At 42.2% G+C, this 25502-nt stretch overlaps 1 protein-coding gene across 3 annotated transcripts; it reads left to right on the forward strand.

The window, feature by feature from the left end:
• The first annotated feature begins 1696 nt into the window (after positions 1-1696).
• On the forward strand, positions 1697-8879 carry PTTG1 (PTTG1 regulator of sister chromatid separation, securin). 3 transcript variants are annotated; one of them, XM_032158537.2, is made up of 6 exons: positions 1697-1804; positions 2144-2245; positions 2553-2737; positions 4304-4397; positions 7856-8014; positions 8742-8879. In XM_032158537.2, the coding sequence occupies exons 2-6, from the start codon at positions 2155-2157 to the stop codon at positions 8819-8821; spliced, it is 609 nt and encodes a 202-aa protein (XP_032014428.1). In that variant the 5' UTR covers positions 1697-1804; positions 2144-2154; the 3' UTR covers positions 8822-8879. The 3 variants fall into 3 exon arrangements, with proteins under 3 accessions (XP_032014428.1, XP_058296088.1, XP_032014429.1); XM_058440105.1 differs by having other exon boundaries at positions 1736-1773; XM_032158538.2 differs by lacking the exon at positions 1697-1804 and adding an exon at positions 1895-2013.
• Positions 8880-25502: the final 16623 nt, after the last annotated feature.

Raw genomic sequence — 25502 nt, forward strand, 5'->3', positions numbered from 1 at the left:
GAGGAATCAGAAAGCGCAGGACAAGAGAGTTGAATCTTTTCTAAGACTTGAGGTCCCTCTGGAGGGTTCTGAGGAAGGTCTAGGAAAGCTGGGATTGGTTCTGGATGGGTTGCTGTTTGTATAGCAGGATTGGGAGAAACTGATTAGGGACTAAATGCTGTTATGAGTGAGGGTGGTTTAGCAATTGAGTATTTCCAGTAATAGGAATAGCAAAGGTGGTGTGAGGGCATCATTAGTAAGAAAACAGTGGTTATTCAAAGAGAGGGTGGTTATGGTTTACAGCTGCTGCATGACCTTTGGAGAAACAATGCTTTCTGTTGGTGAAAAAAAGAAGACATCTGAAGGAGATAAACCTTGCACCCCAAAACCTCTGTAGATAGAGAATCCCCACTTGGAAGCTATAGGTGTTGTACAGATTCAGTCTCAAAAATTAACACTTTGAGTGCTGATAATATGATGATATAAAATTTAGGAGATACAGGAGGAAATAAGGGATGGGGATAAAGGAAAGAGAACAGTGAAGGGACAATAAAGGTATGCATATTTTTCTGTCTTTCCTCTTTTCTTCGCCTTAAGTTAGGCTCTTTTCTTCTTGATACCTAGGATAATGTCCAGCATTTAATAGGTATTCAATAAATATTTGTGAATGAATGAATCATTCAATCAATATTGGTCCTGAAATGCCAGGGAAGAAGAGATGATGAACTGGCATATATTGAGAACCATGTCTATGTCAGGTATAGTGTTAAGCCTTTTGTGAAAGAGTAATATGGAATCAACTCCTCTCTCTCAGCTGATCTGCAGGTTAAAATGTATATATGGTGACCTGTGGGAAGTGGAGTTTGAATGACACAGGTCAGCCTTATCTTTTGAATTTATACCTTCATCTTGTAGTTGTTCAATGTATTCCATTTTACTATAGAAACAGGAAAAGGTCGTCAACTTTTTCAAGAAAAATTTCTTTTCAGATCTGGGAAATTGGAATTCCTTTTTTATATCTTTATTATCTCTCTGATGTTCTCTTGCTCCCTGGCCAAGCCCTCCCAGGCAGCTTTGGTTAATATATTATTGAGATGTTAGAGGTTTAAAATAAATCACTATCAAAGGACAGGATTTTAAGGGAAGACCAAATTAGGTATTCATTAGAATCATAATTTTGTTCCTAAGATAGATTCGTGATGGTATAATAGAAACAGCATCTTAGCCTGAAGTATTGAGGATAGTACTAAGATTAGGGAATGATCAGTTCGTTCTTAATCATAAGCATAGGAGAATGACTTAAACGCTGCTGTTTGATATATCTGTACTTATACTTACGTTTCTTCTTAATTTTAAATTCTCCTCTGTTAGTATTCTTTAGACCCAACATTGGTGGTTTCCCCCGTTTCTACAATATTTCTATTTATTTTGCATCCTTTCTGCAGTGCCATTTAAATAAAAATATCTTAAAGCAATAAAACTTTGTTATTGAGTCAGTACCTCACTCCATGCAGCTTAATAATATGGAGAGCAAAAAAAAAGCCTCTCAATTCATTTTTTAATATTACACAATCCTAGCTTTTTTCTTCCCAGAAAACGTGCCACAAAGTTTGAGAGCTTTTGGGGCGGAGCCCTGGCTGCTTAGGTCCCTTCCATTGGTTCTACTTGGTGACCACGCCCCCTGCCCCGCCTCCTGGGCGGAAGAGCCAATTGGGCCGCGAGTTGTGGTTTAAACCGGGAGTTCGCCGCGGCCGTTCACCGCGCCCTTAGATGAATGTGGCTGTTAAGAGCTGCGTGAGTGAACGGGAGCGTCGCGGTTGGTTAGGTGAGCTGGGTCGGGCGGGGAAGGAGGCGGGCTGGGGCTGGGGTTGGGGGACTGCCCGGGGCGTAGATGGCTCCGAGCCCGTTTGAGCGCGGTCTCGGACTGCGAACTGGACCCACGGCGATTCTCTGATGAGTGCCAGCCCCAAACTGTCCGCTCCTCGGGACCTTAGAGCCCCTGACTCAGGCTGAAAGATTTGAGAGCTGGATTAAGTACTTGTTGGCTCACGCCCGTGACTGTCTGTCTGTTTAGCTCTTGTTTTTGTGTGGACACTCCTAGGATAGAAAGTTTGGTATGTTGCTATACCTTCCCTAATATCTAATATGTATTTCTCATTCTTAGAATAATCCAGAATGGCTACTCTGATCTATGTTGATAAGGAAAATGGAGAACCAGGCACCCGTGTGGCTGCTAAGGATGGGCTGAAGCTGGGGTCTGGACCTTGTAAGTATACAAGGCTGCAGTCGGATACACTGGTATTGTGGACGTGGCCTGGAGCTGGACGAGACGTTTGGTGTACTTTTTGGGCAATTGGAGTCAAGTTTGTTATTGGCCCTTTTTCATTTTCAATATCTTAATGAGATGATTTAAGGAAATACTGAATCTCAGCTATTAGGCCTATCATAGCCATGCCACTACCAAAAGTGGGGGGGTGGGTTTGGGGGTGAGAGGTCAAGTTTATATACACAGTATTCAAGTTGTACAGGTATTTTGCTGCTGGAATATTCTTATGGTAAGACTTTTTCTTCAGCAATCAAAGCCTTAGATGGGAGATCTCAAGTTTCAACACCACGTTTTGGCAAAACGTTCGATGCTCCACCAGCCTTACCTAAAGCTACCAGAAAGGCTTTGGGAACTGTCAACAGAGCTACAGAAAAGTCTGTAAAGACCAAGGGACCCCTCAAACAAAAGCAGCCAAGCTTTTCTGCCAAAAAGGTAAGTGTTGGCTATAAAGACACTGTTTAAACACTTAAGCACTTTTGACTCTTAAAATGACGATTGGCATCACCCTGCCTAGCTTTCTTCCCTCTGAGTAGAAGGGAAATAGGGGTTAGCAAGCAGAGTAGTGGAGAAGACTCAGATTGTCCTTGTGGACTTCTTGGTACCTTGAGATTGGAAATCTCAGATGCAGCTAATGCATATTTTTGCCTCACCTGTCCTTAACTAGTGTCTTGAAACTGGTTGGTGGTATCTACTTACAGATACATACCGAGAGAGAGGGTGCTTTAAGACGTTCTGGTGCTGCTGTAATAACACAGGTGCTGCCATTCTCCTCCTAGCCTTCCAGGGCAAGTAGCAGCTTGTTAGGTGACAATTTGCTAGCATGTTGATCTTTGTGTGAGTCACAAGCTACAGGTCTGTGTATCCCAGATGAGAGGACTTTGCTGTGAAAGATGTTAGCATGTGGATTAACACTTTATTTGAATAACTGTTTTTGTTTAATTTGCATTAGGAAACAGCTAGTGAATTACATGTAGTGCAACTTAGGACAAGGATGTCTTCTTTAAAAAGTGAATTAACTTAAAGAAAAATATTAAATACAGGAATTGCAAAGATATGGCAAAAACAATGAGACAGAGAACCGAAGTGTGAGAACCCCATAGGGAGTTCTAGGCATGCATATGTGAGGTGAGATAAATCAGGAACATACCACCTTCCATTGTAGCACCCTTCTGTAGTAGACTGTAGTAGACCTGTCAACTCCAGACTAGGAGATTGCCCATGGTGTTTATTCTAAAGTCCTTGACAGTGTCTTGCTGCCTCTTACTCAGTGTGTGTATTTGAGGAACACAAACTTGTTTTTAATATTAACCAAGCAAATAATTTAAGGTAACACTTGTGGAAAAAATCGCACTCCTTGGCTGGGCGCGGTGGCTCACGCTTGTAATCCCAGCACTTTGGGAGGCCGAGGCGGGCGGATCACGAGGTCAGGAGATCGAGACCATGGTGAAACCCCGTCTCTACTAAAAATACTAGCCGGGCGTGGTGGCGGGCGCCTGTAGTCCCAGCTACTCGGAGAGGCTGAGGCAGGAGAATGGCGTGAACCCGGGAGGCGGAGCTCGCAGTGAGCCGAGATTGCGCCACTGCACTCTAGCCTGGGCGACAGAGCGAGACTCCGTCTCAAAAAAAAAAAAAAAAAAAAAGAAAAAATCGCACTCCTATAAGCCAAAAATGGCTTTGATGATTAGCTACTATCCGGGTGATTCATGCCCATTTTCTTCTCTGTTAGGTTGAATAATTGCATTGATTAGCTCTGAATTAACTCTGCATTCTTGATCACTTATGCTGACAGGTGCTGGTACTTAAATTTCAGATTTCAACTTCTGAGTCATGCTACTCGAATTACATTTGAATCATATTATTTGAAGTATATTTAGGTGCAATTATGAAAACTAAGGATTATGGCTTCTTAGAAGGCAGCATGAAATTGACAAATTTAAAAACTAATCAGCTAATAAGACTTCCACTCTCACTAACCCATATTTTCTTTGGCTGTTCTAGATGACTGAGAAGACTGTTAAAGCAAAAAGCTCTGTTCCTGCCTCAGATGATGCCTATCCAGAAATAGAGAAATTCTTTCCCTTCAATCCTCTAGGTAGTATCTTTTGCAATTGCGAAAAGTGCTTTTGGCCTTTAGTGGCTTAGTATTCAGCTCAGCTGTAACTTGTTATGAATATAATATATGACCAAAAACTATGATGAGACTGTCTGAATCTGGGTTGCTTTGGACAAATGTACTTGTTGATGGAATTATTTGCAAGATATCATCTTAGGTCAGGAGGGGAATAGGAACAAAGATGTAGAAGACATTGTTCCTGTCTGTAAAAGCTTATCACCTAGAGGAGGTAAGATGTATTCATGAACATTGAATAAGTCCCATTGTGGACAGTCTTTCTCACAAGCCTTTTAGAAAGTGAGCTTTATGTCAAGTTGAGCAATGCCTGAGAGTACTTTGGTAGGATTATTTCTTTGGTTAGAAAAATCTACATAAGACAGTGAAGACGTGTTTTTCAAATTTCTTCAACCTGCTACATGTATCTGAAATATTTTCTGTTTTGGAAACAGCTTTTCAAGCTTTAATTTACTCAGCCATTTGAGGAGAAGCTACTGTGTGTCAGGCATCATTAGGTGCTGGCCACACTGTTTAACAAGATGGGCCCTGCCTATGGGAGCCCATAATTTGAAGGGAAAGTCAGATGCTGGACAAGTCATCTCACTTTGAGTGTGAGCCAGAAAAAACAGCATTGTAGGTCAAGGTGGTGCAAAGATCGTAAGGTAGGAAAAGAGACTGAAGTGGTTCTAGGAAAAATACAGGCAGAGTAACTATTTACAGTTACAGAAAAATACAGGAGGATACAGGGGAGGTGTGGGAGCAGATCAGGGAGGGCCTTACAGATTTCTGAGCTGGATCTTTTACCCTTTTATTTAGCGGAAGAGGTCATGTAGTTATTCTTTTACTAATTTGCATTCAGATTGTTCTGGCTTTTAGAAACTGCAAACATTTCTACGATTAGTATTCTTGAAATGATCTTGTTGTAAGTTTGTGAGTACATCCAGAGGAAAACTCTGAGAAGGACTGCTGAGTTCAAGGGTTTGTGTGATTAAGTTTTAAAATTATAAAATGTGGTGCATCCGTGCTAATAATTACCATTCAGCCATTGAGGAAAATGAGGTAGATTTATGCATATTGATCAAGAATGAAGACCACAATATCCTGTGTTATAGGAAAGAGATATTGCTAAGTGGCCCTTCAAAATAGTGTAAATTGTTCAATCCATCTACAGTGGATGAAGATGTCTGCTTCCTCTATGTTCACTATCAATGTTTTAAAACTCTAATCTTTTTCAAAAAAGAAATATTTCATTGTTTTAAATTTGTTGTGTGTATGGTGAGCATATTTGATTATTGGCCACTTACAGTTTTTCTTTTTTTATTAACTTCCTGTTTGTGTTTTTCTTTGTTTTAAAAGAGCTCTTTGTAGATAAAATTAGCTCCCCTTATATTGCAGACTTTCCTCTGGAGTCTTTCGTCTGTTTATGGTTTCCTTTACAATTCAGTGGTTTTAAGTTAAATAGTCACATATCATTCAATTCCTTTTTGACTTCTGGATTTTACCAGGCTTGAAAAAGAGCAGACTAATTCTTGAGTACTTAGGCTTTAGAGAACTTTCACACCTACAGACAAAGATAAGGAAAACCATGATTTTCTAATCTTTTGAGAAAACGGCTCCTTGAAGAAAATTCAGCATTAAATCCTACTTTTGTTACTGTACAGAAAAATCACTTTTTAAAAATAATTGCTAAGAAGTAAGGTACTTGGATTTTAAGAAAGAATGTTACCTAACACAGTGGTTCCCAATTTTTTTTTGTTTTGTTTTAAAGACCCTTTTACACTCTTAGAAATTATTGAAGACCACTTTTGCTTGTGTGATCTGGTCTTTTCTGTATTCAAAATTAAAACTGAGAAACTTGAGATATTTATTCACTAAGTAATCACATTACATTAATGTAATTTTTTTTAACATAAAATATTTTTTGTTTTGGAAAAGTTTGGAGAAGAATGGCATGGTTTATATTTTTGAAAATTTGCTTTATTTGGCTTAATACAAGACAACTGGATTCTTGTCAAATTCTATGTTCACTCTTACATGTGTTAAAATATACGAAGAAAACCTGGCCTCACACAGATACGTTTTTAATAGATAAAACGTATCTGTTTTATCTTTTATCGCTTTTCAGATAAGTGTGGATAGTTTTTTTTGCCACTACACTAAAACCCACAAGTGGCTGTTTCTGAATATAAAATTGCAATGTGGAATCTGAAACTGTATCAATGAGCATTTTGTATTTTGACAGTAAAATCCATTGGTCTATTTTGCACTTGGAATGTATCTTATATTCTTGCATCTATCTTGCATTGATCATTCAGAAATACTGATTCACTGAGATATGTAGATACCCACATGTTGAGATGCTTTATTATACAATATCAAAAGCACATTAATATCACAACCGATCTCATCAGAAAAGTCTAAGGCACCTGTCAAGCTAATGACTGCAGATAAGTTTTCCAAAATTCCTTTTTCTGGCCAGATGCAGTGGCTCACACCTGTAATCCCAGCACTTTGGGAGGCAAGGCGGGCGGATCACCTGAGGTCACGAGTTCAAGACTAGCCTGGCCAACATGGTGAAACCCCGTCTGTACTAAAAATACAAAAATCATCCGCGTGTGGTGGGCGCACCTGTAATCCCAGCTACTTGGGAGACTGAGGCAGGAGAATCGCTTGAACCCAGGAGGCAGAGGTTGCAGTGAATGGAGATCGTGCTACTGCACTGCAGCCTGGGTGAAAGAATGAGACTCTGTCTCAAAAAAAAAAAAAAATTCACTTTTTAATTTTTGACAAAATTTTGACATTTTATATTCTGCCATTGGCAACAAAGACTGTCAGTTTTCCTTGATGTGATAGACTGCTTTCATTCCTTTGAGAAAAAGTGTGACAGGCACCCAGGTCTGGGTGACCATGGGATTTCTTGCAGTTGTTAATTCAAGTAAAAACAGTATTCCAGGAAAACGTTCTCTAGTTTTAGCTTGCAACTGAGATAATTGCACAAATCCTTTTGCTTTGAGATAGTCATATTTTGGTGTACAGTGGAAGTGCTTTATGGCATACTTCTCATTTTATCACACAGAACATTAAAAAGACATCTTCTCAAGGATGGAGAGCTAATAAAATTAATACTTTCTACTGCATATGGTGAAGTGACATTAAGTGAAACTGGCATTTTTAAACTACAAGTGAAGAAAGATGTAGAACAGAGACTGCTAATATGGTTTACTGTCACTGCCTTGATTTGTGTTGAGGCACCAGCAGCTTTATCCACCATTGCCTTGGTACCATCATTACAAATGTCAACCCAGTGGGAAAAAGTGTGAATATTGTCATGAAAATAGTTCTGACCTTATGGACCCCCTGAAAGGGTCTCAGACCACAAGGGGTCTATAGCCCACACTGAGAACTGCTGCCCTGACAAAAACGCTTTCTCTCTGTAACAGACTTTGAGAGTTTTGACCTGCCTGAAGAGCACCAGATTGCACACCTCCCCTTGAGTGGAGTGCCTCTCATGATCCTTGACGAGGAGAGAGAGCTTGAAAACCTGTTTCAGCTGGGCCCCCCTTCACCTGTGAAGATGCCCTCTCCACCATGGGAATCCAGTAAGTGAGCAAGTGCCATTCTAGAAGGGCTACAAACAATTTGTTTCATAACACTTCCATTACCGTGGGAACAGAGTTGTGCAGGAGGTGAGCCTGTGAGTAATTTCTATCCTTCAAAGGACAAGGATTAGTTTTCAGAAAAATAAACTACTCTAAATTGGTATTGCTTTTTAGTCCCAAGTGCCCCAGTAAAATTGTTATTCGGGAAACTGGATAGTCTTACTACAGTCAAAAGATTAATTCTCACTTACATCTTCTTAGGCTGTAAGTTGAAGCATATATAATAAACTTGCTTGGAATGATGATTCCCTGTTATATCCAAAGCTAATATAAGATCAAAACACCTGTGCTATAGCAAAGACAATAACTTCTTACTGCAGAAGGTTTGAGGTCTTTGTTTGAACTGGTAGTCAAAGCCATCATTATGTTTTCTGTTTGTTCTGATGTGGCATAATTTGTGCTAATAAGTTACATTAGTGAGACTGTTAACTCTTACTTTGGTCTCTAAGAACAGTAGAGATTCAGATACTTCTAAGACTTACTTCCTAATGAAAGTCAATTCTGGGGCCACAGACACATTCCAAAAAGTGTGTGTCAGGAGGGGATGGAGGTGATTGATTTGACAAAGGGAAAAACATGAGTTTTTGATTGACAGCTAATGTCTATGTTGATATGGACAGTGACTCAAGGATTTGCAGAAATTTAATAAGAGATTCCTGTTTTCTAGATCTGTTGCAGTCTCCTTCAAGCATTCTGTCAACCTTGGATGTTGAATTGCCACCTGTTTGCTGTGACATAGATATTTAAATTTCTTAGTGCTTTAGAGTTTGTGTGTATTTGTATTAATAAAGCATTCTTTAACAGATTCTTCCTAGTATTGTGGTTGCTTTTCCGTGGAGGTTACTTAAAACAACATGAAAGCTAGCTGAGGTGTTTAACAAAGAGTCTGTAATGTGACAATAGAGATTTGTCTGATTTCTAAAAACTTAAATCTTTTTGGTTTAACAGCTTATTTTAGAAGCCGCCACTGTTTTTCCTGAAAAGTATACCCCTCAGTGTGTACTTTTATTGACTTTTTGTGGCCATTAACTAGTGACAGTTATTAGACCTCTTAATTAAAATAATATAATCTAATTAATAATTAGACCTCTTCTAATTAAAAGAGCTAGTTTCAACGCATTAAGTATCTATTGCTAGGCATTCTTTATTGCTGGTTGTACTTAGTTTCTAAAGACTTTAATACTCAGTATTGAAAGGCTCTATATCTTCTGAGAATTCAACCTCCTTGGGATCTTCAGTTAGGTTCCTTAAAGATCACTGGAGATAATTTACTGATAGTAAGGTCTACACTCTACCTATAGGAAACTGTATTTAGTTGTTTACCTTGTGTTGGACATGAGTATTTGAGAAGCATTATTATGTTTAATGTTTGACACTTTTCCAGATAAGACAATGAAGCTCAGAAGTTCATTGATTCGTCAAAGATGTGAAGAGCTAGAAAATGATAGAGCTGGTATTTTGATCTCAGTTCTGAGGTTGGAATCAAAATAGAGATGGCAAATGGTTGCTCACAGGTTTTTTTTTTGAGGGAGGGGGTGGATATTTGAAAAACCTTAATCATTTCCACTATTTAAAATTCCAGTGTTTCACCAATCTGGCTTTGGAGATTCTCTTGGAAAGAGATGTGTCCATAGTAGACCCTGTTTCCAACACTTGCTGGGGCTAGAGGTGGATTGCTGGCTGCTGCCTTTTAGGTGGAGTGTAGGCTTTCTATCCCACAGACCCTGCCTTAAATGGCCTCAGTGAGAACTGAAGTGATCCTTTTACTTTTCGTGTCTCTTCTCAGACCTAGCCTACTTAACTTTCTTGACTTGCTTGGGCCATGTAGTCACATGAATTTGACCCTTGCTTGATTCTAAGTTATATAAGTCTTTCCCTTGATATATCAGTAGCTTCTATGGTCAAGTTAGAATGTGAACCCTTTGCCATTGTTATCGGAGGAAGCTGAAGGATATTGGGCATGAAATACTAAGAACACCTACAACCGCTTATCCTGACTTTAAAACTTTTTACCTTCTAAATACAACTGAATCAGTGTGACTTTCTGGAATTACTGGAAAGGCAGACTTCTAGAAGATAATACCATAAGACTACTAGGGCACTTGGCTTTGGGGAGAGTATTAGGTTTAGCATCCTCAGATAAAATAGGGCTGCTAAGAAAACCAAAGTATAGGTTGGACACAGTGGCTCACACCGGTAATCCCAGCATTTGAGAGTTTGAGGCGGGAGGACTGCTTGATCCCAAGAGCTCAGGTTCAACCTGGGCCATGTAGTGAGACCCTTGTCTCTAAAAAATTAAAAATAATTAGCCGGGTGTGGTGGCGCATGCCCGTAATCCTAGTTTCAGGAGGTTGAGGCAGGAGGATCGCTTGAGCCCAGGAGTTCAAGCTTACAACTTGAGTGGCTATAATCATGCCACTGGGTGGTAGAGTAGCCTGGCTGGTAGAGTGAGACGCTATCTCAAAAACAAAAACAACAAAAAAAGCAAAGTGTAGTTCTGAATGGCTTTCATACTCTGCAACACAAACTGAAGCTCTGGAAAATTGTCTTTTGTGGTAGAGGGAACCAAGGGCTGGGAGCAAGGGGACTAGTCAGTCCCTTACCAATTAATTGCTGTCCTCTGGGTCAGAACTGAGTATAGAGGGATCTGATTTTTTCATCTGCTGTTAATCAGATTGCAGTGTGCATAATGTGTTTTGAGACTGAGAACTTTAAGCAGCTGCTCCTTCATTAATACAGATAATTTGCATCTTGTGGGGGTTGTTGCTATTTTGTTAAGTTCTGACACTTTGAAATAAGACAGACTTTATTCATACCTTTACAACTCTGTAAACCTTCTACGTTTCTCTACACCACCTCTGAACCTGCCTCAGGATACTGTACCTTCTTAGAGTAGGAGCTAACAGTCAGGAATGCCATTATCTTGCTACCATTTTTTCTTTCTCATCACAAGTTGTATTTTTCTACTTCTTTGCATGCCAGCCATGGATTTTACCTTTTTTCATGCTGGGTGTTTTTACATTTCTATTAATAGTCTTAACCTTTGTTCTGGAGTATGGGTAAGGTACCTAGAAGCAATTTGATTCATTTGAGACTTGCCTTTAAGGTCAGGCATCACCAGAGCAGCATTTAGCCCAGGGCTAATTTCCCCCTACTACTGAAGTGTGAGACGCTTAGGACTCTGCTGCCCCCTGAATTATGAGGTTTTCCTGTCCTGCTGGTGGGAGCAGACACTATTCCCAGCCCTGTGTGGGCTTCAGGAATTCTTCCCTCTCATCCTTCCAGCTAGTTTTCTCATATGCGTGTATGTATCAGTGCTCTTCTGAATATTACAGGGAGACCCTCCGCAAATTTCCAGGGTTCTCTCTGTGCAGCGCTCTCCTCTCCAGTGCTCTGCTCTGCAAACTTGGCCTGCCTTGGCCTGACTCTCTGCTTTGTCTCTTCAACTCGGGAAATTCACTGAGCTCTGCCTGCCTCTCTTACTTCCCTACTCTGAGGCCTGGAAACTCAAAAGTAGCCAGTGAGGACAGTCATCGGCCTCGCCTCACTTATTTCACATTCCTCAGGCATCGCTGTTCTCTGTTGCCTGATGTCCACTCTTTGGGAAGCCCTTGTTTCATATATTTTGCCCTGTTTTTTAGTTTCAGGCAGAAGAGTAAATCTGGTCCCTGTTACTCCATCTTGGTTGGAATTGAAAGTTCCTTCCAGGTATTCATTTTATTTTTTTTTCTTTTTTGAGACGGAGTCTTGCTCTGTTGCCCAGGCTGGAGTGCAGTGGCGCAGTCTTGGTTCACTGCAAGCTCCGCCGCCTGAGTTCACACCATTCTCCTGCCTCAGCCTCCCTAGTAGCTGGGACTACAGGCACCCACCACCACGCCCGGCTAATTTTTTTTTTTTTGTGTATTTTTAGTAGAGATGAGGTTTCACCATGTTAGCCAGGATGGTCTCAATCTCCTGACCTTGTGATCCGCCTGCCTCGGCCTCCCAAAGTGCTTGGATTACAGGCATGAGCCACCACGCCCAGCCTTTTTTTTTTTTTTTTTTGAGGTAACATTCACATAAGAAAATTCATTTAAACATGTACAATTCAGTGGCTTTTAGTTCATGGAGCATATGCAACTATCACCACTATCTAATTTCAGAACACTTTCATCACCCCAAAAAATAAACCCATGCTCATCAAGCACTCATTCCCTACTTCATTTACTTTGGAATGATGTCCCTCTGCCACCAGGATGAAGTCTGAGTTGCTCAGTGTGGCTCACACGGCCTTGTGGCTCCTTGGGGGTGTAATTTCCTCTCCTGATTCACCTGGCTCACACCTGTCCATCTCTAGTACTCCAATGAGATGCTTTTCTTACCAGAAGCCTTTTCTGATACCCCAAGATCAGGCTATGTGTCCCCCAGTTTGCTCGATTAGCCCCTGACCTTAGCTTTTTCCTTGCACTTACCATGCTCAGCTGTGTCTGGTCCTCTCCTCCGCTATACTGGGAGCTGGAGGAGGTGTGTCCTGTGCACTGGTATATTCTCTGCCTGGCACGTGGCAGGGGCTCAGAGACTTGCTGAAATGAGTAAAGATGTCATCAGTCCCTGGGGATCCAGGTTCCTAGAGACCCAGTGAATGCACTGTATCCACTGTTAGCATCACACAGTATCAGGGCCAGGGAGCCTGACTTCAAGGTTTCCAGAGAGAGAGTGGTGGGGGCAGGCACAAGTCTAGGAGGTCAGGTTCTCCCACCCTAGACAGTTCCTGGTCACCTGTTTGTCTGTGCCCCACCGAGCCCAGGTATAACCTGAGAAGCACCAGGTCTGTGGGGGAAACATAAACTGAGTTTCTTTCTTTTTTAATTGCCACCAACTGTGTTTTGTTGACCTATTCTCCTTTCTGGGTGGGGGGTGATGCTGAGCAGCATTCAGACAGATTTCATAGCTTTCCAGTTACTTTGGGTTAAAATTAAACTTTGCTTATTTTAAAACTTGAGGTTCAAACCTATTTCAGGCTCTTCTCCCTCTCCCCTAGTACAGGCGAGGGCTCGGCAAAAGCCCATGTGCATGCTCTGCTCGCCACACATGTCCCCTCTCCCCTTCTGGTGTTAACGACCCTCACAGGGGCTTAGTCCAGCCCCAAGCCTGGGAGGACAGCTGGAGGGAGAAGAGAGTCTGCTCGTGTGACAGGCCACTTGTTGGTTATGGGGAGTGTGCTGGCTTCGTTCTGGCTCTGCACGATGCTGGTGGCCTCTGCTCATGGGGAGGTCCTTGTGTAGAGAATCACCCTGTCATCCATGGCTGAAGACCCTGTCCCTCCTGAGAATGGCAGCCTGCCTCTCTTCCCACACGTTTCCCAGGTGGGCCCTTCTATTCCTTGGTCCAGGGGCTGTCCAAGGCCTCTGCCCTTCCATTATTAACTACTGGGGTCTTTTCCATCCCCTTTGAGGGCTGCAGAACCAGGATGGGGGGAAGATTTCCCTGCAGGCCTGGGTACTCCAGCAGGTGTCCCACCGTGAGAAATCTCTGGACCAGGAGCAGGTGCCAATCTTTAAGTTGCAGCCAGTCTCCACATGCCGATGATCCTCTCCTTCTCCCCATAGTGCAGTGACAAGACTGAAAAGAACAATAAATACTCCCAGAATGCTCTCTCAAGAGCCCTCTCTCTCACCAGTCTTGGTTCTGTTGGTGGCACCAGCATGAGGTTACCTATTTCTCCTGCAACTCAGCAGGTGTGTATCTGGGGGTGAGAGGCCCTTCTCCCCTTCCTGAAGATTCCTATCTTTACGTGTTCATTTAAAGCTTCTCATACTGCAGGAAGGAGAGGAACATGTCTCCCACCATGGACACAGCTTTCCTCTGCAGACATCCCCAAAGTGGACCACCTCATCTATCAGGCCTCTTTCTGCTCCTGATGGTTGATGCTCCTAGGACTGGCATCTCTTGGCAAGCCCAGAGCTAACTTTAGCATATGCCACACTCAGCGGCTTTTGGGGACCTTAGCTGCATGTTTTCAAGCAATAGGAACAATCAAACAGCAGATCTGTCTCTCCTTTCCAGCCAGAGTGAACTTGGACGAGGGTCTTGTTTATCCTCGCACTCTCCAAGTCCAGTGTCTTGCCTGGAGTAGACGAATGATCAGTTTGTGGAACTGAACCACGGCAGGAAGAATGAGTGCAAAGAGGCTCCCTTTGGCTCTGTGTGCACAGGCTTCTGGGAGGATTTGTGCCTACACTCCCTTCTGAAGAGGCCTCTTTTTCCTGCAAGAGGAGCCTGGGACTGATGAGCCATTTCTCTTTTCAGATCACATAGTGGAACAGACCGCAGGCCCCACCTTCCTCTGCTGCCTGAGGAGTGGGAGTGGGTTTCCATGGCAATGGCACGCACCAGCGCTCACCTCTGCTTTGCAGCCCTGCTGCAGAGGTGAGAGCTGCCTACCTTTGGTGTGCTGCTCAGAGCCCAAGCCAGGCTGGTTCCTGGCTTCCTGCACTGTTGCAGGAAGGGACCCCAGAAAGGACAGCACTACAGGGACATTAGCCTAGAGGTGTAAGTCCGGGGCAGGTCACATGACTAAGAAGCATCTTCATCTTACTGGAAAGATGAAGTTAGTTGAGTATGATGTTCTGTATTACTAGTTTGAAAACTGGGCATGTGACTGGAGCCGTACAACACATCGTATTTCAGTCTTGTAGTTAGAGGCAGAGGGTGGTATGTGAGATGGCAAAGGGGAAAGAGGGAAAGGCAGGCATGGATTCATACCTTGAAAAAGAGACAGGGAAAGAGGGAGGAACTAAGAAAGCAGCAGACACAAAACTACATGGTGCTTGGTGCCTACCGGGTACTCAGACACAGGGCTGTTGAGTTTTATGGGAGAGTTGTGTTCCTGAAGACCTTGTATAATTACCATAAATTAATGTAATTTAAGACTAATCCTGACATGGATGTTATATTTATGTGCTAGGGCTACCATAACAGAATACCACAGACCGAGGGAGCTGAAACAATGGACATTTGTTTTCTTATGATTCTGGAGGCTGGAAGTCCAGGACTGAGGGGTGGCAGGGTTGGATCCTTCTGAGGGCTCTCTTTTTCTATTGCAGTCATGTCCCTGGCTTCTCACTGTGTCCTCTCACGGTCTTTCCTCTGTGTTGCCTGTGTCCTAATCTCCCCTTCTCCTAAGGACATCAGTGAGATTGGATTAGGGCCCACCCAAATGACCCCGTTTTAACTTGATTAACTCTTTACTGGACCCATCTCCAAATACAGTCACATTCTGAGGTGCTGGGGGTGAGGACTTCAACATATGAATTTTGAGGTGGGGGGGAGGGACACAATTTATAACAGATATCAAGTGTTTCTGTTACAGAAGCTAAGTTATATGGCAAAAGTATAAACATTAATTTAAAACCCGATAAAAGTGAAATTAGATGATTCTTAATAAATTCTAAAACATCAATAGATTTAAAATTTTTTGTAGAAGTGAGATTTAGTGATCCTTTTTATTGTTTCAGATCTGCATAATCTAATTTTCCTCATGCAAAAAGGAAAAAAAATCAATTGAATGGCCACTATGAGCCAGGCACTCTTCTAGGTACCAAGGATACTGCACTGAACAAAACAGACAAAAATCTCTGCCCTCCTTATGAAACTTACATTGCAGCCAGAAGAAACAGACTATCTACAAAATAGTCAATTACATGGTATGCTAGAAAGTGATAGGTGTAGTGGAAAAAAATAAAGTGGGAAGGGGGTATGTCCTGTGGGTGAATGGGTAGGTGGACGAATTGCAATGTTAAACAGAGAAGTTTTGGAGGGCCTCATTGAGAAGGTACTTTTGAACAGAGATTTCAAGGAAGTAAGAGAGATACCCAGAGGACATCCAGGGCTGTATCCATCAAGGAAGCAAGAGAACATTGGCAAAGGCACGACTTTGGAATGGATTTAGTATGTTTAAGGAATTGCAAAAAGGTCAGCAGGGCTGGAGGGTAGTGAGTGACAGGGAGAGGGGTAGGAGACAGGGCCAGAGAAGTAGGCAGAGGTTGTACCATGGAGGATCTTAGGGGCTGTGAAAATGAGCTTGGATTTTAAGTGTATGGCCCTGGAAGACCAAAAGAAGGAGGCAGAGTAATGTTGAGCTGGGAAGATGGAGAGTAGGGTGCTTGAAGATCAGATAATCAGTTATGGAGAGTTTGAAGTTTTTCTTAGTAACAATGTCTAGGAGATGACCATGGGACTGGGTGGTTGAGGTAGATGGAAGACAAGCTCATTGGAGAATTGCCAAGGAATTCAGAGGACAGCATCTTGGAAGGCATAGACAGAACAAAGGAGCAGTAGTAAAGAGAATGGCAGTGAGCTATGGACAAAATCTTTAAGCGGTGGGTGGGGGAGCGGGGCGGGGAGAAGGGAATGACACAGGTGTTTGCAATGAGATAAGCAATGGATGGACCTGTTTGATGATATAACAGTCCAAGCTGGAGTTTGAGGGTAGAGGGAGAGAGTGTGGTCTGGAGGCAACAGCGAGGATCCAAGAGGACACTATTCCATCCCCCTACTGTCGTAGTGGGGAATGGGGTGGAACAGCGGTCCCCTCTTCACTGATGCTGATGGGAAGGCCACATGAGGGTTGGTGACCAGGGAGGGATGACAGCCAGGGGAGCCCCCCTCTAGATGTGAAATATGATGTCTTTTAGGATACTGCTATTCATGACTCATTTACATATTTTAATAAAACACAATTGGGAGTATCACTTCTTGACACTGGTCTTCTTCGTCTAGGTGAAATTGAGTGAGAATTTTTTAAAAGTTCTTTTCCCTAGAAATGGAATAATAGGAATGAATAGTGATATGGTTTGGCTGTGCCCCTACCAGAATCTCATCTTGAATTGTAGTTCCCATAATCCCCACGTATCGTAGGAGGGGCCCGGTGGGAGGTAATTAAATCATGGGGGTGGTTACCTCCATGCTGTTCTCATGATAGTGAGTTCTCACAAGATCTGATGGTTTTATAAGGGGCTTTTCCCCACCTTCGCTCTGCACTTCTCCTTGCTGCCACCATGTGAAGAAGGATGTGCTTGCTTCCCCTTCCTTCATGACTGTAAATTTCCTGAGGTCTTCCCAGCCCTGCAGAACTGTGAGTCAATTAAACTTCTTTCCTTTATACATTACCCAGTCTTGGGTATTTCTTCATAGCAGTGTGAGAACAGACTAATACAAATAGTTTATGTTCCTTGGTCTTTATATAGAGGCATCTAGGATTAAAGCAGAGACCCTCTTTATTGCTTGAAGGATTCTGTTTTGGAACTCATCATAGCCCTGAAGGGCTGGCTGCATCTGGAACTCAGAGGAAGAAAGAGTTGCCTTCAAGGACATGCAATTTCCAGGAAAAGAGCAAGAATGTAAAAAATGAAGAGGTTGAAATGAGTTAATGAAGTCACTAAGAACATTACAGGTGGAATGAACTCCCTGGAGATGTGACTCTCAGGAGGGCAGAGCCCTTTGTTTGCTTGTCGTATGGACAGCATATTGTACATCAGTGCTTCTCAAAGGGTGCCTAGACATACCAGGGGTCCCCAAGACCTTTTAGGGGTACATGACATCAAATTTATTTCGATAATAGTGCCAGGATGTTATTTGCCTTTTAAATTTTCATTCTTTCACAAGTGTACAGTGGAGTTTTCCAGAAGCTACTCCAAGTATGGTATTATAGCAGAGCAAATGAAGAAGCAGATATGAGAAATCAGCTGTCTTAAGCCAGATAGTAGAGATTTTCAGAAATGTAAAACAATGTCATGTTAATTTTCTAAATGTGGGTGTTTTTTGGTTTAGGAAAATAGTTACTTTTTATAAAAATATATTAATTATGTTATAATTAGTTGGTTTATTATGGTAATGTTTAAGTAAACATATTTTAAATTCCTCAGCTTTAATTTCTAAAACTGAATTTCTAAAATATTGATAGGTATAATCCTTATAAACAAAAACTTTTTCGTCCTTAATAATTTTTTTAAGAGTGTAAAGGAAGCCAGGCGAGGTGGCTTGCATCTATAATCCCAGTGCTTTGGGAGGCTGAAGTGGGAGGATTGCTTGAGCGTAGTAAAACCCCATCTCCACAAACAACAACAACAAAACCCAGACTGTAAAGGAATCCTGAGACCAAACAGTTTGAGAACTGCATGTCTGGTGGAAAAGCACCTAGGCTCTGGAGTTAGTATGCTTGGTTTGAATCCTGGCTTTGTGATCTTAGGCAAGTTACTTGACCAGAGACTTAATTTCCTTATCAGTAAACTAGGCTATCTCACAGTTATTGTGAGAAACAAATGAAATAATGTATTATTCATTATTTCACAAACGGTCATTTCATAAATATTATTTCCTCAAGTAATTTATTGAATACTGTATCTATGTATACAAAACCCCGTGGTGCCTGCTTTGAAGGATGTAAAGTGACACAAGCCACAGCTCCTACTAGCAAGAGGTTTGCTGTCAAGGGCGAGATTTCTCGATTTTTAGTTAGCACCTTTGGGTTCAATTCCCAGCTGCACCCTTGACTAGCTGATCTGACCTTCAGCATGCCACTTGCCGCTGGCTAAGGTCAGATCCTAAAGGCATCTTCGATGGTCCACAGAGTAGACAGTAAATTCCCACTTGCATCTTTGAAGCATCACTGCCTCCTGCCTCAGTTTAACAATTGGTTTTGTCCTTCCCTTTGAAAATGAACTACATCACCTTTCCTCCCAAGCTAATGTAACCATGCCACTAGAGGGCACCTCTTGCCTTCTCAGTCAGTCAGTCTCAGCTTCCTCCAATTTGGAAATGATCTTTCAGCTGAGATGGGTGGTACGTTGAGATGTGATGTCTTTAGGATTTCCTCAGCTAGATGGATGTGGTAAGTTTTGCTCGAAAATCCTGAGTATTTTTTTTCTTTTTCCTTTTTTCTTTTTTTTTTCTTTTAAATCAGACCTCTTTTAATAAAACTGGGGTGGAGAGGTTGGTGGAAGGGAGAGCGCCGTTACCACCACCACCTGACATTGATAAGTATTTACCTGCTGCCAGATCAGTGCTAAGTGCCTCACACGCATCGTCCTTTGGACTCTCAGAGAAACGCCACGGGGTGTGGGTATGCGTGAGCATTCATTATTGACGGTTGGAAACTTGGGCTCTGATTGGTTAAGTAACTTTTGCAACATCCAGCTAGAAGGCACACTTGGTACCACGAAGCAGTCTCCATAGAAGCTTGTCCTCCCCGGCTGTTAAGCAGGGAGCGGCGGGTCTTGCTGCTCTAGGACAGTAGTTCTCAGCCTTATCAGACATAAAAGCCCCTTTCTGTATGAAACATTTCGTAACACCTCCTGTACTATCCTGAAGTGATATCCACAGGCAGTGTGTGCCTATGCTTACATACAATGCAAAGGAAACCTCCTTTTAGGAAGGTATGTCTTACAAGTATTAGGCTTGTCTACACCAGAGGACAAAGGTGCCGGGCTAATTTCCAAACTGCCCACCAGGGGGCGGCATACCACTTTCCCTGCTGCGATCTGCTCGCACAGTCAGTCCCCCTCCGTGGTGGCGTTGGCTGTTTCCCCTTCAACTGGAATTGCTCCATTAGACTCCTCCTGAGGTCCCCGGAGTGGTACAGAGGGTTGTGGCGGAGAGTGACACGAAGAAGTCACAGAGCATGGAGCTGACCCTCATGTTAGCGTGATAGATTTCTAGTCACGTGTACCCACCATGAGTACAGTCACATGCTTTAAAATTTTAGTTTCCTTACTGAGTGATTTGCTTACAAAGTGATTAGGAAGTAACATGTTTATTTTCATTGATACTGCTTTGAAAAATTTTTATATTATAGCCAGTGAGCAGTATTCGTTTAATATTTTTATTTAAATCAACTCAATTTTTCTTTATCATTAATACATATATTTAAACGGAAACTTCAATGTTTCAATGGAAAACTTGCATCATTTGACATAATCGGAGGGTAACCAAGACAAAAAAAAAAAGCAATGGTAGTAAGTTCTTGCTGATACTGATGCGATTTCCCACCAAGGATCCATTTTCTCTCTTAAAAGAGTTTCTTAAAGAAATATTTAAGGAAAGCTGTTAAAGATATATTAGGACTGAATTGAGATTATCCTTAAAGTAATCAGAAAGACTAAAAGAGAAGTGAAAAGGGAATAGTTTTCTCATGATGTCGACCAACATTATTTTATTTTTAATTTTTAATTTCAATAGTTTTTGGGGAACAGGTGGTATTTGGTTACATGGATAAGCTCTTTAGTGGTGATTTCTGAGATTTCGGTGCACCCATCACCAGAGCTGTGTACATTGTACCCAATGTCCCATCTTTTATCCCTCACCCCTCTCACCCTTTCCCCCGGAGTCCCTAAAGTCTGTTATATCATTCTTATGCCTTTGCATCCTCATAGCTTAGTTCCCACTTAAAAGTGAGAACATACGATATTTGGTTTTCCATTCCTGAGTTACTTCACTTAGAATAATAGTTTCCAACTCCATCCGGGTTGCCACGAATGCCATTATTTCATTCCTTTTTGTGGCTGAGTAGTATTCCATGGGGTATATATACCACGTTTTCTTTATCCACTTGTTGGTTGGTGGGCATTTAGGTTGGTTCCATATTTTTGTAATTGTGAATTGTGATGCTATAAACATGAGTGTGCATGTGTCATTTTCATATAATGACTTCTTTTCCTTTGGGTGGATACCCAGTAGTGGGATTGCTGGATCGGATGGCAGATCCACTTTTAAGATCAACACTATTTAAAGTTTTATCTGTGTACCACTAAAATCATCTCCTATATACCAGTGGACACAGTGTCTCCCCCTGTGGAGACAGTGGCATGGTGGATGGCTTCCTGGGCTGGAGTCAAGGGGCTGCTTGCTAGCTGTGTGTTCTGCACTGGTTGCTTGCCCTCCCTGAGCCTTGTCCTCATCTATAAAACGAAGAGGTTGGAGGAGATAATCTCTGTAATTCTTTGGGATCTAATAGTCTAAGACTCTGAAGTACTGATTCTTATTGGAAAGAGATACAGTACTTAGCAGGACATCCTCTTTTTTGAGTGCCTAGAACGTTTGAAGGGGTCAGGGAAAGCTGCAGATTCTCCAAAATCCCAGCTGACACCCCCGTCTCCTGAGAGGCAATTCACCCTCTAGGAAGAGCCAGCAGCTTAGATCCTGGAGTCCAAGAGACCCGGATTTAAATCATTGCTCTGCCTTCTACTAGTTTTGTAACTTTCAGCAGATCACTGAACCTCTTTGGCTTCAGCTCCCTTGTCTATAAATTAGGAACAATAATCCTATTTATCCTTATTTTGATGATCAAATTATTATATGCATGGTAATTGCTTACCATAGTGTCTAGACCATAACGTAGCTGTTATTATGGTAATTCCTAAGGTTTTTAAAAAATGAAATGAATTTCCTGGAAGTAAGCCACTGGGGAAGTTATTTGGTGGCCCTGCCCCCCAATATTTTAAACCGATGAGATGAAATGAATATCATAAGCACCCAAGAAAGGGAAGCCTTGTTTGAGAAAGGTGAATGTGAATGTACAAGGCTGCCTACTCCCATGTGGCCTTGGGTGTGGTGTGAGAGACCAGTGTTATTTGTGTGGGACTTTACAAAATATTAAACTTTTTTTGTTTTAATGCACTAGTTGAGCAACTTGTGGCCTTCCAGCCTACAGACTTCCTGAGTCTCTGCTTGGCCCCGATGTGCAGGTGCTTACAAGTTGTGGGGACAGGGAAGTGTGGGGGGAACAGAAGAGGGGTAGGGTTTACCCCTGGTGGCCCTTTATTGGCTCCTCCACCACTGCAGGCCTGTTCTAACCTGGCCAGGGCTGGGTGAGGTGGCTGGGGCAGTGGAATCCTGATGTTTAGAAAAGCTGCATTGCTCATGCTGGGAAACTCCTTCCTGTGAGGTCTTTGCTGCCAGTTCTGGGACATTCCTGACCAGATAGAATTCTCCTGATGAAGATATTTCATTGGGATGATAATAAGAATGCTACCTAAAGCATGGAGAGTTTTGGTATTTGAGCTGTGGACCTGGATTTTCATCCTGACATGACCACTCATCAGCTCTGTGACCTTGGGAAAAATACTGAACACCTCTGGTTCTTTCTTTCTTTATCTGTAAAATGAAAGAGTACCATACCAGTGGTTGTGAGTGAGTGTGTGTGTGTGTGTGTGTGTGTGTATGCGTGTGTGTGGTTGATAGATCACAAAGCCTTTCGAAGAGCTAATGAGAGTTATAGACCCTCTCTCCAGAAAAGCATAGGTCCCCATTACATTTTATATATAATTCCAGGGTTTTAAAAGACTCCCCATCCCTCAAACCTATCCATAGATTCCAGAGTGCAAACAGTGGTTCTATGCCTCATTCAGCTTATAAACCTCTGTGAAGCCCATGGCTTCCAATTTTGCTTCCCTACTCAACCCAAACCAAATGTAGATTCTGTTCATTTGTAAACTTGTGTTTAGTATATTCTCCCTAAAATACAAACTCGGCCTGACAGGGCCTTGGAAAAAATGTGCTACCAAGGCCATTGTGTATGAAAGTGCAGGTATTCCCTGCACAGGGCATTCCCCGCTGCTTATCAGACCTTTTCCTAATTAACACATAGGTGGGCCCGGGCCACCAGCCAAATATATATGCCCACCACATATATGTGGGCACCAAATGTAAGGTCCAGCTGGAGATTCTCCATCTAAAGGCTTGACCTTCATCTGTTTCTCTCTGTGAACCAGTGGTTGGGAAGAGGGGTCGATAGGCTAGAAAACACACTCAAAGAAGGCTCAGGCAGGGCTGAGCTCCTTGAACTAGTTGGGACTCTTTTATGGAAAGAAACTGGAGTTTCTTAATTGCCACTGGAGTTCTTAGTTGCAGACAACAGAAACCAGTCCTGGCTGATTTAAGCAGAAAAGGAATCAATTGAGAGCATGTCAAGTGGTTCACAGAAATGCCAGGAAAATGATAGAAGGGGCACCAGATAAAGGGAGGTAACAAGGAAGGTCAGGCATCAGCCAGGGTAGCAGTCTGGGTGATGACACAGCGCCAACCTGGCATGGATGCCACTGCCACTGAAAACCCTAGCTTACACAGCCAGCACAGGTGACACAGGATGCTGCTGCTATTGCCGCCACTACTACAATGGGTTCATGGCATATGCATATCTAATTGGTTGAACCTGGGTCATGTCCTCAACCATCCCTGACACTTTCAACTTCTACGGTGGGAGGTGCTCTCTGCTTCCCACCAAGACTCTTAAGTGGGGGAATTCCTCCAACAACTGAAGGCAGCCCTCCAAAGTCAATGAATAGTCAGCAGGAACAGAAACCAGCTCGAGCTAGCTTTAGTATAAAAGACTCTTTCAGGCTATTGGGTGTTTCATGAAACCAAGAACAGGAGGGAAGTCAGGCCTTTGGGAGGGCCTGGAGCCACGTACTTGAAAGTCAAAGAACTCTTTTCCCAGCTCTCACCTCTGCTTCTCTGTGCTCCTTCTTCACTTCTTTCTCTTTGCATTATGACACTTCATTCCCTCAGTCCAAGAGATGGGATCAGGTGGTTTTTGGAAAGGCTTCCTCCCATGGCTCAAAGCACACCTCCTAGAAAAGCGAGGCGGCATTCACTACAGGGATGGCTTCCAGCCCCCTTCACACCTTCATGCTGGTCACTCAGCTTGGGTGTCTGCTGTTTGATACTGTTTTCTCCTCCACTGTCTGCTGAGGTCCCTTTAGATAGCCTGAATATCCCTCTTTGTATCTCTCTGAGGCTGCAGGTAGAGGCTCATATATTCCTAGAAGGTTAGGCCTTCGTTTTACAGATGCACAGTCTGAGGCCTAAGAAATTAAGTGACTTACTTGAGATTCTGACTGTCCCATGAATGGGTTGGAACATGGTGCTTAGCATGTAGAAAGATCTCAGTAGACTTTAGTTATGTTATTCAGATTTCTTTTAATTCAAAGCACATTCCTTTCCTTTTCTCTCTTTCGCTCTCTTGGCTCTCTTTCTCCATTATTTATTTGTCCTTTCCAAAAATATATACTGAAGGCCTTCTGTGTGCCTGGTAATATTGTCGATGCTGGAGACTCATCTGTGAACAGACAGGCAAGATTACTGCCTTCCCAGGGCTTTTATTTCAATGGAAATAAAATACACAAACAAGATTATTTCTGATGGTTATAGTGCTCTGAAGGAAATAAGAAGAGGAGTGAAAAGGTTTGGCTCTGAGGGTGGGCTACTTTTGACAGCGGGTTCAGGGCAGATGCCTCTGAGTTGGTGATTGGGAACTGAAGTCTGAAGGATGGGAGCTGAGGAAAGAGGGAACAGCAAATGCAACAGCCTTGAAGTGAGAACACCTGGAGCTTATTAGCAACAGAAAGCCTGGAACACGATGGGGCAGAGAGTGATGGGAGAGGAAGGCAGAGGTCAGCTTAGGAGTGGCTTTGTAATGATGTGATTAAGTGTAAAGAGAAAAGAGTGATTTAAGTAGGAAAGTGTCATGATCAGATTTACATTAAAAAATGATTTTTATCAGACAATTCCAAATTGAGAGGCATCCTATAGCCAAACAACAGTGACAATAACCCAACTGGCTGGCACTCTTCAAAAATGTCAAGATCATTCAGGTCCTTTGCTCATTTTAAAATAAAATTTTTATTTTTCTGTTGAGTTGTTTGAGTTCCTTGTGTATTCTGGATATTAGTCCCTTGTCAGATGTATAGTTTGCAAATATTTTCTCCCATTCAACAGGTTGTCTCTTCACTCTGTTGATTGTTTCCTTTGCTGTGCAGATATAGTTTTAGTTTGATGTAGTCCCATTTGTTTGCTTTTATTCTTATTGTCTGTTCTTTTGAAGTCTTACCTGGAAAATCTTTGCCTAGACCAATGTCCTGAAGTGATCCCCTCATGTTTGAATAGACATATCTCAAAAGAAGACATTCAAATGGCCAACAGGCATATGAAAAAATGCTCAACATTACTAATCATTTGGAAAATGAAAATCAAAACCACAATGAGATATTACTTCACACCTAGTAGGATGGCTATTATCAAAAAGACAAAAAATTAACAAATACTGGTCAGGATGCAGAGAAAAGTGAACTCATACACTTTTGATGTCAATGTAAATTAGTATAACCATTATGGGAAAGAGTAGGGAGGTTTCTCAAAAAACTAAAAGTAGAAGTACCATATGATCCTGCAATCCCATTACTAGGTATTTATCCAAAGGAGAGGAAATTAATTTATCAAAGATATAGATACCTACATCCCCATGTTTATTGCAGGTCTATTCATAATAGCTAAGGAATCAACCTGAATGTCCATTAACAGATGAATGGATAGAGAAAATATGGTATATGTACACAACAGAATACTATTCGGCCATAAAAAGAATGAAATCCTGTAGTTTGCAGCAACATGGGTG

The sequence above is a fragment of the Hylobates moloch genome, unplaced genomic scaffold (genome assembly GCF_009828535.3).
Source record: "Hylobates moloch isolate HMO894 unplaced genomic scaffold, HMol_V3 SCAFFOLD_6, whole genome shotgun sequence".
In the NCBI taxonomy this organism is placed as follows: domain Eukaryota; kingdom Metazoa; phylum Chordata; class Mammalia; order Primates; family Hylobatidae; genus Hylobates; species Hylobates moloch.

What these genes read in the sequence shown, in the direction of transcription:
- PTTG1 (XM_032158537.2), top strand. Translation starts at nt 2,155, where the DNA reads ATGGCTACTCTGATCTATGTTGATAAGGAAAATGGAGAACCAGGCACC. An exon ending in GAAGCTGGGGTCTGGACCTT is followed by an intron (nt 2,246 to 2,552) that starts GTAAGTATACAA and finishes CTTTTTCTTCAG; the next exon opens with CAATCAAAGCCTTAGATGGG. An exon ending in CTTTCCCTTCAATCCTCTAG is followed by an intron (nt 4,398 to 7,855) that starts GTAGTATCTTTT and finishes TCTCTGTAACAG; the next exon opens with ACTTTGAGAGTTTTGACCTG.